This window comes from Diadema antillarum, unplaced genomic scaffold (assembly GCF_040938485.1).
Source record: "Diadema antillarum isolate AM-2024a unplaced genomic scaffold, OU_Dant_1.0 seq00000326_RagTag, whole genome shotgun sequence".
Classification (NCBI taxonomy): domain Eukaryota; kingdom Metazoa; phylum Echinodermata; class Echinoidea; order Diadematoida; family Diadematidae; genus Diadema; species Diadema antillarum.
Window position 1 is genome coordinate 2,014,303 of NW_027271344.1, and position 21,216 is coordinate 2,035,518.

General features: G+C 37.3%; 1 protein-coding gene across 3 annotated transcripts in view; it reads left to right on the plus strand.

Annotated features, from left to right (window-relative positions):
* Nucleotides 1-21,216, plus strand: part of LOC139730691 (calpain-9-like) — a 70,109-nt gene that overhangs the window by 46,880 nt on the left and 2,013 nt on the right. For 2 of the 3 annotated variants that reach the window (XM_071641558.1, XM_071641559.1), the window contains exons 9-18: nt 857-1,059; nt 1,273-1,490; nt 2,085-2,127; nt 11,758-11,826; nt 13,088-13,145; nt 16,857-16,871; nt 18,152-18,210; nt 18,708-18,776; nt 19,453-19,531; nt 20,579-20,695. In XM_071641558.1, the coding sequence (XP_071497659.1) occupies nt 857-1,059; nt 1,273-1,490; nt 2,085-2,127; nt 11,758-11,826; nt 13,088-13,145; nt 16,857-16,871; nt 18,152-18,210; nt 18,708-18,776; nt 19,453-19,531; nt 20,579-20,695 (930 nt within the window). The remainder of the gene's footprint in view (nt 1-856; nt 1,060-1,272; nt 1,491-2,084; nt 2,128-11,757; nt 11,827-13,087; nt 13,146-16,856; nt 16,872-18,151; nt 18,211-18,707; nt 18,777-19,452; nt 19,532-20,578; nt 20,696-21,216) is intronic. The other variant, XM_071641560.1, reaches the window with a different exon arrangement.

Genomic DNA, 21,216 nt, shown 5'->3' on the forward strand with positions numbered 1-21,216 from the left:
TTACTTGCGTGCAATTGACCACAACTACAACTACATGCGTATTCATGCCATTCCCTCTTGGTAGAGGCAGAGACTCCAACCCAAAGCACCTTTTGATCTGGAGATTCTCCCGCCTGAAACCCCTAGCAAACGGGAAACTCCAAGTTGATGTGTGCGAAGCGTGAAGTTCCTAGAGTACTAGATGCTCTCTGGTGCGATCTAAGGCTTATTTTTTCAACATACAATACCAATAAGTAAGAAATCCTTTAACTCTCAGGCGGGAGAACGGAAGAGTTGGAATCTCTGTAGAGGTAAACACACTTTTCCCCGCTGAGTGGGCTCAAGATGGAGGCCCTATGGTGTGATAGGGAGTTGTATAACTCACACGTATGAAGTACCCCAAACCATTGCAGAGAGCAGGATGCATATCCAGTTAAGTATAGGACATCAAGTACACAGACAAGCAGACACTTGTGTATTGCAAAGTGGTTAAATAGTACGGACCCATGTGGTTCTCCTCAAATAACTCACAAAATACTGAGTTTTGTGCACAAGTATCTGTACTGGACATTACATTTTATGAATGCTTATTGGCCCAGTGCTGTGCACATCAACCCTCTGTGCCTTTTATTTGTGTAAATTTGTTTGTTTACATGTGTGTACATTTGCAGTTGATAAGCAGAATGTGCAAGTGTCACACCCCACTGAATCAAATTCTTTGCATTATTTTCTAATTGAAGAGTCAAAATAAGAATGTGAGGAGGGGGGGGGGAACCCTCAAATTAGTTTGGATTATGAGAATGTGTGCATGTCTCAGCAAACTTGAAAATGCATGAAAACAAAAAGCGAAATTGACTTATTCCTACCACCCCCACAGAGACCTTCTGGATCAACCCCCAGTACAAGCTGGTCCTTGAGGAGGAGGATGACAAGGATGATATTGGTGATGATGAGGACGATGACCCTGAACTGGCCAAGAAGACTGGAGCCACTTTCCTGGTGGCCCTAATGCAGATGAACCGACGTGCCCAGCGCAAAATGGGAGTGGATAATCTGACCACTGGATTTGCCATCTACAAGGTACGTGGGACAACTCCTTGACTAGAAACAGAGTACGGGTATGGGAATTTTGTTTTCTCTCTGTTTGACAATAAATGTTTGAGCATTTGTGTAGTTGAAATGGCTAATTGACTCCCATTGGGTGGTATCTACATGTATCTCTTCTTTGGGGCTGATTTTGATATTTTGTTTTCTGTTTCCACTCCCAATCTTGCATTCATGTCACACCCACAGACAGATGGCAGCTTTGATGCTTCTCGTGGACTGCCCAAGGACCACTTCCTGTACAATGCCTCGACAGCTCGCTCTCCGACTTTCACCAACACACGTGAGGTCAGCGGGAGATTCAAACTGACTCCTGGCACCTACTGCATCGTGCCCTCGACCTTTGAACCCAATCAGGAAGGTGATTTCATCCTGCGTGTCTACAGTATGAAACGGAGCAGCTCTGTGTAAGTTTAGCACCATGCAAGTATAACTCATTATACCTTGTGCTGGAAGGAACATGAAGCTTGAACTCAAACTTTTCATCACAGATACACAAAGCTCACTTTGAAGTTTGTCTGATATAAGAGTTACATGAAGGTGGTTAACCCAGTTTATATTTCACCTACACAAATGAGGCAAGTAATATTCATGTGCTTCCATGAAAACCTCATATATGTTTTTCTCACAGTGCTAGGTCAAAATTCTAGTTAGAAAATGCCTGTAGAGTAACTATCATAATATGGCACATGTATAAGTTTGTGCACCTCATGCTCTTATGCATGCCTCAAGGTGAACCTAACGCCTCAATTAGCAACCACCATTACAGCTTTGACCTTCTCAAGGTCACATGTATGCTGACAAGAATTCCAAATCAATATTATGTAATCAACAATTATCTTATTTTTTTAAACAAACAAACAAACACACATATAGACAGATAGTAGATCTTTTGTCTGAGAGTTGCAATACATGAATGGATTGCTCAATAAGAGATTCCGAGGTCAGCTAGGGCAGGATGGACCTCCATTTACACTAGATTTGTTTGTTCCTTTCTTCAGCTCTGTTGATGAGGAGACATGCATGGTTGATATCCCTCGCCAGGTAAGATTCTTTCTCCATCCCAGGGGACTTTACACACATTGCTGACGCTGCTTTGCAAAGGCTGCCCCACCCCCACAAAACAAAATAGAACTTATTCTTTTCGTGCTGTCTAAACATTATATGTAGAAAGCAAATCCTTTTGTTTGCTGTCAGCATGACGCCAGAAGCATACAGCAGCATCCTGTTCCCACCACATTAGGGGGAAGGATATTTGCACAGACAAATTGGAACAACCAAAACAGTCTTCAGTCATATGAGTTGAGTCACAAAGAGGGCATAATCATATTATGGAGGTTTTGAGGAAGTGTGGTATTTATTGTGTATTTACTTGATGATTCATGCCAAGAAAATTGTACAATACTTTCAAGTCCAAGTGCTCAGGACAAAATGAATGCACATGTAAGAGTGAATGGGACTATTAATAAGGGATTGGTTAGCAAAGTCAAACATTATGCATCCCGCACTGAATTCCACCTGAAATTACTTCAAGTTACACAAACATCAAACAATTATTGATCGTATATTATGTGGATTCTTCACACTTTCACTCAAATTGGTAATCTAGCATCATGTCATTGATTTGAGGCACCGCTTTAACGCTGTCGAGACCAAGTACCATCCTGAATTGCTATTGTTGCTTGTATGTTAAACATGCTACTGGTGGCTTTCTTCTTACACAAGTTTTGAATCCGTAGATTCTAAAGAGCATAATGATAGTAGGTGTGTGTATAATGTACAGCACAAGTTTCATGATAAATTGTTATAGTGTGCAACTGTGGCTGCACTGGTCAGGTTTGTGTCTGCCGGTGCTCCTCTCTTTGTGAAACCATCAAACGTGTTACATGGCACAGCTTTCGCTCACCAAATGTGGGATGAAATTTGGTATACCACCCCCCACTCCAACTCCATGCGATGTGTGTTTGATATTATGTCACCAGAAGCACTTCCACATCATATTGACCTTAAAACTAGTGCAAGATGTTGACATTTCTATCTTAAGATTTGTGTCATTACACCTGTGTGATCCCATTTTTTTTTTGTCCTCTGATGTCTGTCTCCAAATGTCTGATATTTAAAAATGTTAGTATAAAGGAGGAAGCATTCTCTGTCTTTCTGATCAAATGTGATTTTCTTCTGACCATAGGGTATATCAAATTTTGCAGTAAGAATTCTCTTGAGCCTTTCATAAATGAAAATCAAAGAGGATAATGAGTGAAGTTTTCTTTAAATAACAAAACCGAGCCTGTAAATTAAAGCATGTCTTGCAATTTTTTACTTTGCATTTGGTTTGCTATGACGCCCCCCCCCAAAAAAAAAACAAAAACAAACCAGCAACAAAAAACAAGCAAACACAAGTGAACAAGCATATTTTAGCTTTTGAATAGCACCACTGTTCCCAGGAAATTGTGTTTTCACGAATAAATTCAATCAAATAAGGGTCATCTTGAAGCCATGTATCATATTTTGAAGAGGACATCTAATACTTATATTCTAATCAAACACTTCCAAACAAAGTACAGATTCATTAGACCAAGATATCACTCTATTTCTGTTAAGTTAAAACCAAATCATTGTAAATCAGGTTCAACAAGACAAAAGTAAGATGTAGGCTTACTGGATACTGTTTGAGTTTTGTAGAGTTGCAAGCATGACAGACAAAAAGCTATTTTGTGCAGTGTTAACTGAAACAGGTTGCCTTAATGAGCTGTTCGACTGAGCTTTTCGTCTGTAGCTAGGCGAGTAAAGAAGAATTTTATTTGTTTGTTTGTTTTTAATTGAAAATTTTTTTTGTCCTGTTCTGTGGTAATGTTGCTAACAAGTATTCTCTGTTTCTATCACATGCTACTATTTATTTTGCTTTTTTTTTAATCCAATCACAACCTCTCCCTGTGGACCCCAAAACATTGCCTTGTTTAATATATTCATGCATATACATGTATTATGCTGTCCTGGGTAAAAGGTCACCCCAGTCACTAAAAGTGCTCCTAGCTCCCAAAAGGCCCCAGTCAAGGTGAGACAGTGTGCTACCGGCATGCCTCCAGCGTATATGAGCCCCACCCTACCAACCAATTCAGCTGTCCTATGACCTAGTGGACAGTTTGATAGACAGCAATATCATATTTTATTATGTTACTTAATTATCATTCTGAAATATCATATAAACTATCTTGTGTGCAACATAGAAAACAGAAAGCCTTTACAGTGTTCAGAGGCATGTGTAGTGTGACATACATCAGCTACATTTTACATGGTGTGTAAATTAGGTTTCTCCCCTGTGGACTGAAAGGGAAGACTTTTCTGTGGATTATGCTTCCACTTTTACGCTGTACTCATGAATGAATCATCTGTTTATTAAAAGGGTACTAGGCATTATGTATCCCTTACTTGTCTTCACTATAACTATACTATCTCTGTGACAATCCCTTCAGTGTGGCAAGAATGAATATACATAAATGTAACCATCTGCATTCTGTTTGATGAGAGTTAGTTATCCTCAGAGATGGCTGAATTTGTGCCTTTTTGTGATCAGGATTTACAGATAAGGTAGAATTTTGTGAAGACATCTCCAGAATCAGAGTAAGGGATTGGGTTTGACCTCTGACACAAGATTTAATGGAGACAACAACAACAACAACAAAAGAAGAAAATATCAGTTCAGGTGCAGACTACCACATCAAAATTTAAGCATTTTATTTATTTATTATTGAGATTATTTTGTTTATTTTTTTGTTTATTTATATTTTTCTTCTGGCTTAAGGTGGTTAAAAAAAAAAAAATCAGATATTATGCATGGTTACAGCTTGCACAAAACATTCTAAGAGTGTAGATTTATATTTAGAAGTCAGTTTTATACTGGTAAAGAATGCATCTTCTCTGTGATATTCATATATTTCCTTTTCATGTCCATGTATCCTGAGCTGTTAACACATATCAATCTTTTCCTCTGAAATATCTTCCTGAAGTCACATTGATTTACAAATGTGACTTGAGTTGGTAGGGAAAAAAACCCCAACACATTTCCTCGAAACACACCATGCTGAATCCCCATCCATGCATTCATCCCTTCAATGTGCTTTTCAGTGTCACCCAAATATAATGCTCTTTGCCTTGCCATCACTATGTCCACCTCCCACCACCCCCTAAAGGTATCCCAAGATACTTTTGCTGCTCCTCCTCCTCCCATGTCCCCTCAAGAGGTCATGAAGGTGAGGTCGAGTGAAGGATGCCGTTCATGTATCGCAGACTAGAGTACCTCGCATGGATGATGATGTTGATGATGATGGTGATGATTATTGAGTTTTAGCGTTTGTATTTGGCACCGCATCCACCTGTGTGTCAATGATCTTGGCACAGTTTGTGTTGTCGTAGATCAGATTGCCCAACTTGCTGTACATTGTATGTTTGCATGGACAGTGTAAAGGGAATATATCTCGAGGTTTGTGTAATGTGTTGTTGTTGTTTTGCAGCAATCAGAAAGTTTTTCTATTCGTACACTTTAACAAATGTTAGTAATGTTGTTAGTGTGTAGAGTTGCAATATATTTCTATTGTAGATACTGGGTAGACATGCATAGATATACTGGTTGATCATGATGCAGTGAGAGATGCAGGTGATTGATAACTTAGTGTGGGTTCTGCTTGCTCCGCTTACCCCAAGATAGTGCAGAATTAGCAGTGAACAGCATTTGCTGCTTGCTTTGGGTTCGCAAGTATTTCAGAGGCATCCTATTCCATCCACACAGCCAAGCTATTTCTCATCGTATGCGCAACCATATTTCTCGCCAAGTATATCATCGGGTCACGCGCCGAGCCAAGCGTGGAAGCAGCCCGATCCCACGTGGGACCAGCCTTATGTCTTTGACAGGGTAGGATAAAGAGAGAGAGAGTATCTCGTCACTTCCTAGACGATCTCTTTCGCATGGATTTCTGTGAGAGTTTCATTCGAGTGAATTCCACTGTCATCTTCAGCAAACATTTATCTTTGAAGCCATTTTCCTTTTGTTCAGTTTCTGCCTGCCCTCGTATGCAGCTTCCCCATCACTTTGGTTCTGGAAACAGCATATTCCTGAGGAGGAATAGCTTTTCTCTTTGCAAACACTCCAAAAAGAATTTCATCAGCATAGTATATGGCACGTTGTATCACAGGGTTGCACAGGATATTCTATAGGTTTCTGTTGTGATATTTGGGGAAGGACAAAATCATGTGATGTCTAGTAGAAAAGAAGTGATACATTTAGCATTTAGCTCCCATAAATGAAGTGTATGTTTGAGGAGATCCTGACTGTGAATAGCAAATTGGGGCTTCTCTTCCCCTCTGTTAAGGTCAGTCTAGAATTGCAAATTCCTGAAATTACTAAAACTACATCATATCATAATGTATCAGAGGAGACACATTGCATTTTTTTGTAAGATTTAGATGACTCATTTACTGATACCAAATTTTGTTTTATATTTATCGTATTAATGGGAAGAGAATTTTCATAGGTGCTTATAAACGAAGAAGTAGAAGAAAAAATACTTTTGTTACTGAATTATTTCGATGGTGGCACTTAGTTTGATGCAGCCATTACCAATATTTTTGTTACTGTATGCAGCCCTACTTACTCCTGGAAATGTGTAACCCACAAAGTTTCTGAATATCAAACTTTTCATAACAAATCCTAGGTATTTTTTTCTGAGGGTTTCAGTTTAGGTGCTGTGCAGTTACCAAAAACCTCCCAAATTCTCTAGGTCACTAAAAATGGGATATACATAGCAACTTCTTATCATTTAGTGAAGGTTATTTGTCATAATTTGTGCTTTTCATTATGTGCAAATTTTATCTGAAATGACTGACAGTGGAGATTTTTAGCACCTTCCTCCTTAGTTGTGTTGCAACCCATTTTCCTACAAAATGATTCTAGAGAAATTTCTGAACTGAGAAGTTTCATGCCATGATTTGCTTCAGAGCTGTGTCTCTGATGTCTTTTGTCAGATCTTATTGGAGGGAGAGATATTTTCACAAAAATAGATAAATAAAAAGAATAAAAATAAAAAAATAAAAGTAAAATGAAACCATGTTTACATAGGTTTGAAGTGTATCTTTTGACACACACTGACATAGTGCATAGAGTGAGGACAAACTTTCATGGCTTTGTATGAATGGCAATTTTGTGCACTTTGAAGATTTTCAAAGGCATGATGTGGAACGGAAAGATTCATTTGCATCCATTCAAGTGCAGCTCAGCAACCTTTCTTCATTCACCTGTCATACAGTCTGCCAAGACATCTTTGCACTAAAACACACTTTTTTCTTTTTTTTTTTTTGGGGGGGGGGGGGGGGGGGGGGTAGGATGGGGGGAAACGAGGGTTAGCTGGATTTCTAATTTCCTCTCCTAAGTAACAAGTTCCTTGTTGTTGAACAAAGCAGACGTAGAATCTATGCTAAGATGTACATGCATACACTGCAAAATTGAATTAAAGCTGCCAAACTAAAGCTGTGATTTCTTTGAAAATACTGATGTCTAAATTGAACATTTATTATACACTGAACTTTTAAAATGGATTACTTGTATTATAAGATGAAAAAAAGAAAGAAATGTTCTTACCTTCTTGTCCACTGTCAGCAACAAGATCGTCATAAGCACAATGGTATTGCTTAAAAATTGGGATGTAGATCAGGACTACCATGTACCCCTGATTGGCTAAGCATGTTTTAAGGCGACTTATGTCTATCTTTCTTTTCTTTTCGTTTTTCTTTACAATTAGCATCCTCTACCAACCATATTCCAACCTTTGTTGGGGCATGGTGTTTTTGAATACAGTAAAACGAGGAATATTTGCGGACGTTTTAATTTTGCGAATTTCACAAGAGCCGAGATTCGCAAAATTAAAATGCATGTGAAATCATTGTCTACACTATATGCGTTGAATGTTAGAGGCAAGTCGCAGAAATGTCTTGCCGCGAAAAAGGCAGTCGGCTCCAATTCGCAAAAATTTCATGCCATGAAAGTATCTTGTTTTACAGTACCTTTTGAGGACATGGATAGCATTAACAGAACCAGAAAGAATGAAATGGCCTCCAGATGTGGAAGATTTAGAAATACCCACGGGGCATAGTGATGCTTATTCTTTAGAGTATTTACTAGAGATTAGTTGTTCACAATCAACACAAGAGCTTGGTGTGAAGACATAAAGTACTCTTCTAATTCTAGCACATTGGATACATTTTGAAGCTTCACTTTTTTCCCCCTTTTCTTGTGGCAAGGATCACTGTATGAATTAATTTTAAGGTTGGAATCTTTAAATCTGCAGCAGTCTTAATGCCCTGTGCACTTACTACATTTAGATAGTAATTTACTAAATAGTCTTTTGATTTTTTTTGTTTTGTTTAATGTTGAGCATAGCCATCTATAGATTTATACGTCAGAAACTTGGTGATGAACACGGCCCTCTCAATTGCACAATTCCTCCTTCAATTACAACATCTCCATTTCTGATCTTTCTTGCCCAGCTGCTTAGGATGTGAGATATAAATCTAGGGGTTGTGTGTATTATTGTACATTCAGAGACTAAGATTAACATACCTCTTCACTCTAGTTTTGTTATTAGTCTTTGTAGTACACGGAAATCTTGATAATAAAGTAAAAAGGTCCTCTTTCTGTAATGAATTACTTATTGATGCAGAAAGGTGATATTGTACTGTCAGAAGACACTTGAAAATAACAGACGTATTTGTAATCATTGCTTTCGTGTATCTTCAGATATTCTGAGATTCATACATATGAAATAGAACATCTGTGTATTAGGCCTACATGATTTTTTTTCTTTTCCGAAAGGACTGTATGGTTTTCAGATTCATAGAGCATCATTAGCAATTGTATAGCTTTTAGGCTGAAATTTAATATCAATACAGTGTGTATCTTGAGAAGAAATAGATGTATAGCCTAGTATGTGTTTAAAACTGATTACATTTGCATGGCACAATAAGTTTGATTAGAATGAATACTGTATATGCCATATATTTTGGTGGGTTTTCATTCTGTTATTATTATTATTAATTTCGCTAGTCCGGTGCTATTTGCGATTTTAAAAAACGTGAACATGTTTACTCTAATCCCAACATGAATGCAACATGAAACTGTACATTTCTCTGTCCATGTAGGTATTCCACAATCGCAAACTTGTGAGGAAGTCCCAATTTGTAAAAAATTAGACTCGCTCAATATGGAATGTACAGCTACTGTAATAACTAAAAGAATCTCCTGAATTTCTACTGTGTAGTGTTAATTTTACACATGAATGCATGCAGCTGCCCAACAGGTGTTTTTACTAACCAGCTTAAAGTGTGGACTTGCTAGACATTACAAAGGTAATGTCCTACTTTGAAATGCCATTTAGCTCAATTAAAGGCACATTTTCAACCTATCAGAGGTAATTGTTCTTTTTGTCCAATTTTAAGAATTGATTCTCACTCTATTATCTCATAATTGTCTTACAGATTTTTTTTTTATCGATTAGAATTTTTCCTGTTAAATAAACATAGTCGTTATGGAGTGGCACTATCTATTAAATCAATTAGCCAAAAGCCAGGCAAAAAGCAGGAGAGTAGAATTTTAGTCTCTTATCTAATTTGAGTGCTCACATTCTAATATTTCTGCAGTGAAGAGTAACATGATTTACATTAGTAATCTTTGAACAGTTATCTGGATTCTGCTTAATTCTTTTATTTTCTGAGGGGTTTTCTTTCATCCTGTATATTTGTGCTGTTTACTTGAGACATCAATATGGAAACACGAAATGCCATATTACTGGTAGAGGAATAATCCCAAGCTGAGCACATTTTGACATTTTTTGTTTGTTCGTTTGCGGTGTTCATTTACATGGAGCATGATGTCATGTATTGTTGGAATGTTTTTGAAAGAAATTGACAATGAAGGTATCACCAAAAAAAGAGAAAAGTATGTGAAATTCAATGCAACTTAAAGGGGATGGGGAGAGAGTTATTTTTTTGACTGACATTTCATTGATATTGGGTGGTGATTGTGATGCAGACATTACAGAAATAGATACATTCTCTCCTGTATGCAATTGAACCATTGACGTGTAGTATGACTCAAGGCTCTATATCGTAGAACAAAAAAATGCAGGTACTTAAAATGAAAAAGAGAGATAATTTGCTCATATTTGACAGCAAAATCTTGTGAAATATTACACCATACATTTTAGCATATTCTTTGCTATCAATTGATGATTGTACATGTGTAGACAGATTCACATAATAATGGACTTTCTCTACAGTCTGCAAGGAATAGAATTTACATAATTTATATTCAACATCCCTTTGAATCTTGTAAACTTGAATATTTTCTGAAGTTTGCTGTGTGAAATTGAAAGTTTTGGCAATGATGTTCAGTAGCTGACATTCAGTATGCCTCTTGGACTGCAAATTACAAGAAATCATCACATACAGTATACTAAGTTAGCATCCGAGTGTATGGAATGCTGTGCATGGTGCATTGTTTGAAGGAGACATGGTGTGCCAAATGTAGAGTGTATTATATATGGTATATTTAATGATGTTTATCTGCAGGTAGGCCATGCTATAATGTGTGTAATCAAACAGATGTTTTACTGACTCATGTGATATGGTATCTGCAGTCATTACCATCAGAATTTGATACCATATGGGGTAATGAACATGTTACGTAAAGGATGTACAACCTGTGTATGTACTTTAAAAGGCACTGAGTTTGTTTCCTACAAGTCAGTGATGAGATGGCCTTTATGACAATCTTTTTGCCTCAAAAGGGAATGTTGGTTGCAAATTGTTTTGCCACAGGGTCGTATGATTCTTCGAACTGAATTCATTCAAGTGATTTGCTTGCTGTTCAATTGGGAAATAATCAGAATACTACGAGCATACCATATTCGCTTAATTTGTTGCTACTTTTCAAGCAGAACCAAGCACAATTCCATGATACGAGAAAGAATCTGTTGATTAAGTTTTCTTTCTACCATCGTATGCTTGTGCACACACACACACAAACAAACACACATACACTAAAGATGGTGTACAAGTTTATGTGCTGGTTCTCTTCTGCTTGGCAGCGTATGCCTTACTTGTACTTAACATTTCTGCACCGCTAAACACTGTCATCTGTACATTTAACAAAAATTCAGTTTTCTCAAGTACAACTTTCAAAGATACCCTACCCGTGTGCAGATCATTTGCTGTGCACACACACCCTTCCTCTGTGTCTGAAATATCTTCTTTCTGTCATTAAAATCCTGACATGAAATCATCGGGTACCCTTCATTTATGAGAAAGACAGATTTGCCAACCAACCGATTAATGATTACCTCTTCTTTCTTTCAGTGTGCCATTCAACAACAATTCTCAGAAGCAGATACAGGATGAAGAAATACCAGTGTCTGATAAATACATAATGTCTGCCTTTGTGCGGAAGCTGGGAAATTTTCTAGTCGTTTTTCAGTCATGATCAAGTTCATACATTTATTGCAAGCTTACGGCCGTATGTTATTGGTCTGATATTGTTGGCACAATACTGTAGATATTTGAGTTTTTATTTTTTAATCCTGTCATTGAAGCTTGCTGATATCCTCTTCCCTTTGAATTTTTGCTTTACAGCCACCACCACCTCAGGAGGATGAGCAGACACAACGTTTCAGACAGTTCTTCCAGAAGCTGACTGGCCCAGTAAGTCAGAGAAATTTCAAATTCACAGTATAGTTGGCGATGTTACACATAAAAGAAACGAAATGATGCGTCAGCCAGCTTGCATTGCAAGATAAAGTGGCTGGGGGTTAAGTTAAAAACTTGACTGGGCTTCACACGCACAAAATTATGTCACAGCATCATCGCCTGATGAATTACACCAATCCTGATTTTAAACTTCTTTGGGCTAGAATTTGGGGGAATAATTTGGTGAGGCCTTTTTCCTCCATGAGAGCAGTCTATGAAAAAAAAAGAAAAAAAAGAATTACCATTGTTGCAAAACAAAAAAAATCAAAACCCAATACTATAACATCTCATTAAATCAAAGATAAATTCTAGAAATTAAATATCCATTGGTATGAGTTAAATTAGTGTCCTAATCATGAAAGTATACACTCTTTGGCCTCATTCTGACCTGACACAGGCCCATTAATAGGGAATTGGGTAACTTTTTGACCAAGTCTCACTCTCTTGTGAGTATATCATGAGATATGAAGTGATTGCCATTCTCTCCCTCCTGAAAGTAGAGAGCTGCAAACTCCGCCCACTTGGCAGGCTACCAAGTCTCCCTAACTGCACAAAGTTTCCTGGATACTGTTTTTTTTGTGTTTTTTGTTTTTTGTTTGTTTTTTGTTTTGTTTTGTTTTGTTTTGTTTTGTTTTTTTTTTTGGGGGGGGGGGTTGTTGTTTTTTTTTTTTTTTTTTTGTTGTTGTTTTTTTTAAGCTTGGTAGCCCCCTCCCCCCCCCCCAAAAAAAAGAATATGTGCATTTTTTTCCTTACACTGTATATAGGTATATTTATTTCTCCCAGATTTTGGAGTAATTACCACTTATTTAGATGTGTGTAACACACAAATATCTCTGTGATAGCTCATCAGGGCAACCTCTTGGAGTTTGATGTATTAATTTTTGCACCATTGTCACTGTCTGCTCCCCCCCCCCCCCCCCCCCCCCCCCCCCCCCTCCCCATTCGTAGGTGCGCAAAATTATATGATTATTGTTTTGGGGGCCCTTGGAAGAGAAATACCCTGTCAGAATTTAGGAAAGGTTTAGGAAAAAGGATGGGCATCAGAAATGTTATGACTTTTTCCTGGAGCTCGCAGATAAGGTAATGACCTATAGGGGTGTAATGTATGTATGATATTCTATTGTGGCCTCTCTTTCCTACTTCATCCATCACAACCTTTCCTGTGATGATCTAGCATCTCAATTAATGAATTCATCCTCTTTGCCCTATGAAAAAGGACATGGAAGTTGATGCATGGGAACTGCAGGAGATCCTGAATGCAGCCCTCAAAAAAGGTCAGTGGAATGATGTTGAATGCACGTCTTCCCGCAAACACCAACACCTCATGACACAAACACTAAGATGTAACCATACATCACTGGCTGTATCACAGCTTGCTAAAAGGTCACATCAACTTGAATCATGCATTGCATAACAGTACATATCAGTCTTAGAGAATTGATAATACAACTGTATCAGAGGTTTAAGCCTCTGTTGTATCACCATTGTCTTGTGCACACATTTTATGCTGTTATGTAGATCATATTAATGTCTCGTCATCACATCACAGGACATGTCAGTAGTTTACAAGTTGACATCCATGGGTTCAGATTTTAAATCAGCATGTCAATGCTTAAAAACACAGTTCACTTTAATTCATGACACACCACAGCATGTTTACATGTCGTGTCACAGTAAAGGCTTAATATCGCCACCTTGATAAAAGACCATCGTGTACATCAAAGTGGAATGTTTGTGGCAAAAAGGATTTTGCCCCTAAGTTGTAAAATTCTTAGAGCTGGATTTTAAAACAATGTGCTGTAGTTATCTAATCAGAGAGTAATCGGGACATTTACACACCTATTCACTCGTATTCATTGATCCATGTTGAAGCACAGTGTAAAAATTTCATTGATGTTAAAAGGGATTTGTCACATTGCAGTCAGTTTTGGGACACATGCATTTTTGTCTCTCAGATCAGATTGGTATCAATTTACCTGGAAAATGAGACAAAAAATACACATTTGTGGCTGTAATCCAGTCATATGCAACAAAAGTGCTAGAAATTTCCCTTTAGATTTTATGTGAACATACATATCAGGGATGCATGCATACACACACATTTCTGATTATTTCACTCACATTAGTTTTGTTTTTGGGTTTGTTTTTTTTCACGATGAAATAAAAAATTTTCCCATGTCAAATGGACCACAGCTTCTCGACAGCCATATTACATGCATTACAGATATGTCCACTAGAAGTGTTGTAGGCCTCACGAACTAGTGTCATAAGAATTATTAACAATTTCTTTACCATATATGAACACTTTTTATTTTCAATGAATTCTTTGAAGCTGATGTTGCATGAGCTGGGAAATAAACTTAATATGACTCTCAGTATGAATGTTTAATGTTTGCATGAACACTGTCAACTAAACCATTAAAATGTTGAGAATTAAAAGTGCAATCATTTGATTCCTGAAGGGAATGTGAGTATATTAATATTATGTAAGTATGTCTGACACTTATATTACATTTGGTTAGTGCATCTTGACTATTTCTTAATAATATATTTGATTATTTTTTTTGTTCTTGTAATATTCATCAGCCCTTATTTGCATGTCACGTAGATGATCCTATCTAAGTGAGAACAATGTATTATACCAATCTATAGGTAAGAAGACCCGAGTCCTAGAAGATGTTTAAAATCTATGTATACACTTGTATGCTTTTTATTTCTGAATCGCTGAAATGTTTTCTTGCTATAAATAAAGTGACTTATGTCACTACAGATTTGTCATTCAAGAGCAAAACATTGACAATTAATTGGATGCTCAAGTTCTTGAGAACTGCATCCTCTTGAGTGTTGCAAAGTATGTAATGTTTAATTTACCAGGAGAGTATGCAGATGAGGGCAATGACTTTAGAATGGTCATGATATATGACACCCTAACATGTCTAACCCGTCTTTCTCCTTATCTTTACTTCGTGCATGATTTTTATGTAACTAAGCACAGAAGGTCAGTACATTCAGGCACCAACTTTGCAAACTGGATCTCCATTCAGCTTTCTGTTTACTGTGTGTGAAAAAAAAAGAGAAATGTGGTCGCTAAATCTTGAGTTTTATTCCTCCTCGCAAGACTTCTGAAGCACAGCTTTCCAGTGAAGTCAAGTGTCCGTAGAACAGCCCCCAAAGTTTATAGCTTTTAGAAAGCGCTGAATATTGAATCAGCTTCCCAGCGATCTTTCCATTTTTAGTTTTCCCCTCCCAAATTGCAGTGTGCAGTCTGTGAATCAAGTGCATTTTAGTAAAGAACAAAAAAGCAGTAGGTGTGCTGTTGCTCTGTATAGCTCTAGTTCCTCCCCTTCTTTAAAATGTATTAGTTTCTTGCCAAAGTTTAGTAATGCTCTCTCCCCCCCCCCCCCCCATCTTTATGCCACTCTGAGACTATACATTAGTGTAATTTTTTTTACAGGTATGAAAGAGCTTGTAAAGAATAAGCACATGTTGTTTATATTAAGTTTTATTAAATTATTTATACATGACATATACAAAACATATGACATTATGAAGAGTAAATATGTACAATAAAGTCCTATCATGGATGCACACAGTATGGTTGTCACAGTCTGGAAAAAGTTTACCTAAAGACTGTTCTCTCGAAACATGCACTGGTTGCAAAAGCATCCAAAATTGATTACACATTCAACATACAGAATATAAGCACCTGTACCAGTTGCTATAGAACATGGATTGAAAGAAGCAGATTCAATATCACATTTTGCAGGAAATATTTTACTCTCCTGACTGGCAGAGAAACTCATGTAACATTGGTTTCTTTTTTTTTTTCCATAGAGAACTTTCCATCATGCCATGATCAGTATTTTGTAGCGCATCTTCGTAGTTTGATAGATGTCATTATATCATACATGTATTTGTTTCGCATTGTACAGCTACACTCACTAAATTGCATATGTGAAGTGTGTTTTATGTGCCAAATGAAAGCAATGTTATCATTCCATGTCACAGTTTTTACTATGCTTGTCAGAGCTTTTGTGAAACATGGAAGTCATATTTGCAAGAACCAAATTTTCTCATGGAAACACAGAAAATTTTGATTTAAAACAAATAGTAAAAGTTACAATAAAAATGATGATAGTAATGATACTAATGATAAGTATACATGTAATTATGATAATAATGATAATAATAATGATAATTGCAATAAGGACGATGGTAATGATGATAATGATAGAAAACATTATGATAACGCTTTAAGCTTCTGTAAAACTGCATTTTAGGGTTTTTTTCTCTTCAAAAAATATCCGTCAGGATGCAAAAATTATATATAGATTGATTTGCAGTCATCGTCGTAACACATTATGTGTGTGATTGTTCTCTTGACAGACCAATACTTTGTAGGCACATTTTGTACCTGTATTATGTTTGATGTATTACTGGTATTTGCTCTCATCTTTAACAGTAGGTAGATTCCACAAAGGCATTTAATAAGCATGTGTCTTGTTTGCAAATGTTCAGTCCATTTCAACTCAACTAAACAGCGAATATTTTACTAATGTTAAAAACTAAACAAACCTTGTTCGGCCAATAAACTGCAAGGCTTTCACTCTTTCAAAACTAAAACGAAAAAAAAGAAAAAAAAAAGAGAAATGTGTGTATTTGTGTTTACATGATATGGTTGTTTCATAGTACATGTATGTGTCTGGTTGAGATACTGAGGGATGTTAATGGCTGGGATTTTTCTGAGTAAATAATGCTCCTCTATCTCTCAACCGGCATTGCTCAAAAGTAAATGTTTGCCTTATTTGCTTTTGTGTTGCATCCCCATGTTGCATGAGTTCTTTTGCTTTGATATTTCACTTCACTCACGTCTCTCTCACGTTCTTCACGTTCACGTTCCGCCTGCCCGATGCACGTCTGGTAAAATGTGCTCATTGTGTTGTACCATGTTTGCAATGCTGTTGTTGTCGCCCAACTCGGACCAGACTTCAGAAGTGCTGGTAAGACTGTGAATGGTAGTGAAATACAAATGAAAATAACAATTATTTGTAAAACTTATACAGACGTTCAAAAGGCAATCAGTTTTGTTGTTTCTTTACCTTTTTTTTGTTCTACCTAGGATAGAGGTCCTTTAATATTCACATATGACTGTGTATCATTGCCCATTGACATAAGTCTTCTGGATGAGCTGTTACAATCTTAGTACTGCCACCGAATGTCGGGAATTCTAGTTCATATTCGAAATTTGTAGTAAAACACGTATGCAATGAGGATTCATACCATAACTTGATGTATTCATGGAGGTGACATTGAGTAAAAGGCAGTGTAAATTGATTGTCAAACATGTTATTCCTTCTTCGATGTTTGTTTCAATGAGGATTCGGTGGCCTATTTTGAAAGCAAGTCATTTTAAACAATTCATAATGACAATTTACAAAAGCCTGTGTGTTATTACGATGTAAATGTAAACAGCAAATTTCCCAAAGTCGCGTCAAACACGCACAAAACAAACAACAAGATATTTTTAAAGTCTTTTAGAGGGCCCCTATTTTAAGAAGCAACAGCTATATTCTTAATGCATGAATGATCGTCTAAATGAGAGCAATCACTATTATAACTACTTAATTCAACCTTTTATTTTTTTTAAACTACTAATGCAAGTTTGTCAGATTATTTGCCTGTTCTAACTCAGTGCAAAAACTGAACGTTTTGGTTGCAAATGGAATAATGGCTTTCAAAAGTGTGAAAAATTTTAATGTGCATGATTTCCATGTAAGTCAAAGATTGAATGAAATGACATTTGAGACCATTATTTCTCATCCATCTCTCGGTTTCTGGACACTCCTGTTGTAGACTCATTATTATACAGTAGCTGATAAATATTAAATGCTCAAACAAGGAAAAAGAAAGAAAAAAGAACTACTGTGCAAAGGTGGAGAAACATTGAATGTTTCAAAGTGCGTCAAATTGTGGCCCAGGCATGCCAACCAAAACTTCGTTTTGGCAAATACTTGGTTTACTTAAACTTGTAGGTGCCATGCATGCACATGTAATACTGAATGATTTTCGGAATAGATATAATATTTACTCCCTCTCTCTGGTGGCATAAGTAATCTCTGTTTGCATGAGGACTGCAATAACCAACCACAAGTTTGCCTGTGAAGAACACATTGTATTCACACAATACACCACATGTGATGTTCTGATTACTGTTGCTGGAAGCCCTGTCTTGCTTGCCCTGTTGTTAATGCCTATTGTTTGGTGTTCTTGTCCTCTCTAGAGCTACGAGGAGGTGGTTTCACCCTTGAGTCATGCAAGAGTATGGTCGCCCTCACGGACGTATCCTTTTTTCAGCCTCCACCCCGTGGTGGCGTGGTAGAGGCATTGCGCCATTGAATGTTTCATTGTACTGTTTATGCTTTGTCCTCTGTTGCTACCATGGCAACCTAAAAAAGATGTGTTTTATCAGTGACCCTGAACCCATCAAGATCTGAGGAATTCTGCTGCCAAAATTATTATCTTGTCATCATTAAATCAAACCTCTTACTTTCACTGCATGTTTCATATTGGAGAAAGATAATAGAAACTGGATAAACTTTTTAAAAAGTACAGACTTTTGCTATGCATTTTTAGCGATTGTATTGTCACTTTGATATGCTGATTCATTTTCTGCAGTAAATTCTTATTCTAGAGCTATGATACATTTTAGACAGTCTTTTTCAAAATGAATCCTCATATTAAACCAAAATTTCCTTTAAAATCATTTCAAGGAGACATTGAGTATGTCAAAAGGAGAAAAGCCAGCCACATGTTTCCTTAGCCAAGTTACGTGACAGGAAGACCGTTCGGGCAAGCTTGGTTTCGAGGAGTTCCGCGAGCTGTGGCAGAGCATCTGTGCGTGGAAGGTTGGTACAGTCTTCTCATTTGTGCAGTGAGGTAGCTGTTGATTTGCATGACTAATGTGACAGTGACACCATGACATCGTGCACATGTGTCAAGCTGAGGACCACATGCCCCTCCCCCAAGTGATCATATTCTGAGTTGTTTGTACATTGCAGTGAAATTTGGGACCTCATAATTAAAAGGTCCAACATGTGTTTATGCATACACCATTGTGCATGTACAGTGATCTCCATGTTATTGTGCTTACTTCCAAACATAATGTGTACAAATGTATTTACTTTGTGATGAATTGTAGTGTCTGTGCTGATCTGATCAATCCCTTCACTGAAATTTAACTGAAGTGGAAATTAAGATTCCTCACCATCAGAAGAAAAACTTTTTTGTTTATACCAAATATTTGATTTTCCTTGTTGTCCTAGTAGCCCTGCCCTATTAAACAGAGAGTATTGTACATGGTATTATATTCAGGAATATTTCATTAAATAGGTTTAGATCGTTACTCATGAAGTGATGATAAATGAAATGTGTATACCAATCCTGCAATTGGTCTGAATGGGTGAGATTGTTTTATTCATTTCCCTTTCCCTAGCAGAAATCCATTTAATTGTTTTTCCATTGATTTTAGTACACATGTGAAGCATTGTAACTTTATTATTCTTTCTTGCTATGAAATCACAGGCCATTTTCAAGAAGTTTGATGAGGACAATTCTGGTACTTTCAACGCCTATGAGATGAAGGGAGCTCTCCGCTCACTTGGTAAGTTCTTGTCTTTTGCCGGCAGAAACACTGAAAATAAGGATCTGCGTTTTCATGGCATTGAGAGTTATTTGGGGTACATAACCATGTGAATGGTTGCCTCTTGTATTCCATCTAAAGAAGACATCTACATAATGTCTATAGCTTTTCGTACCCTGAAGTCTTGTAGCCTTCCCACAGAATGGTGCCGTATTACTGTAAAACATGATATATTCACGGCATGAAATTTTCACGAATTGGAGCCGACGGCCTTTTTCGTGGCATGACATTTTTGCGAATTGCCACTGGCATTCAATGCATATAGTGTAGACAAGAACTTTCACATGCATTTTAATTCCACAAATCTTGGCACTTGTGAAATTTGCGAAATTAAAATGCACATGAACATTCTTCGTTTTACAGTATACAGGTGACATGCTGACATAACAGTAACAAGTGTATCTATTCATTGGGTATCACCCACAATCTTTTGACCCTTAGGCAGGGCTGCACACTATTAAACCCATTTTTTTCTACTGGTCCAACCTGTCTATTGGACAAGTAGGTACCCAGTTTTTCTATTTTTTACTAGTCCCTTCCTGAAAAAGTTACTGGTCTGACAGTGATTTTTACTGGTCGCGGACTGTTGGACCAGGGCCAGTGTGCAGCATTGCCATAAGGATGAACTGAATCAGGCCCGGCGATACTGTGCAATTAAGTCTGCGATAAGAGGGGAAAGCTTTTGAGTTTGTAACGATCATCGAAGCACAGTGCGAAGGGAAGGACAAACAATCTTGAAAGTTCACCCCCTTGTATCTCCCTTATTTTACCACCAAATCCCTTGAAACTTCACATATACAAGTGTATATCTAATATGGATATGTCATCCTTCATATGAATTTTGGGCGAAAATGCTGAAAGAGAAAAAAAAAATTGACTTAAATGAAATAAAAGCTGGATAGATGTTACAGTTGTGTGACAATTAAGTAACGTGAGGATCAACCCCATGTATGAATTGTATAAATGGAGGCATGTGATAATTTCTTTTTCTACCCCTGCCTTTTCCAGGCTTCAAGCTGAGTGCAAGCACCTTTGGGTCTCTGGTCCTCCGCTACGCCGATAAGTCTGGCCGTGTCACCTTCGATAGCTTCATCGCGGCAGCCATCAAGCTCAAGTTCATGTTCAGTGAGTCCTTAATTGCCCCAACGCAAATCATTATGTATTGGTTTATTGCAAAAAGAAATGGGCACATTGTCTGTGTGTGGGGGGACTCAGCCTTACTACTATGTGTATAGATGATCGAGGTCTACCTCATCTTCAATGTCATGAAGACCAACTCCGAATTTACATAAGATTTTTAATAAGTTTGAGGAGCGAGCAGAGAAAGATGGCATCTACTCCATTGTGTATGGGAGTAAAACCTGTTTTTCTTGCACTCAGCTGAAAATACATTGTATGTTACAACAGTTTCTTCCATATTTGTAGCCTTTTTTCTGTTTCAAATGTTTCAGTCAGTTAAAGATATACTACAGCTGTAGATACAAAAGAAGTTTTACCAGCTTCAGTATGCAAATCTGTCTGTAGTGAATGAATTTCAAGACATATCGTGATGTTTGCATTGCTAACTCTGTTATTTCTCTTCTTTCCGAATAGTTTTGTTGTTTTTCTAAGGCACCTTAACAGGTCTCCATATGATATAGTAATGC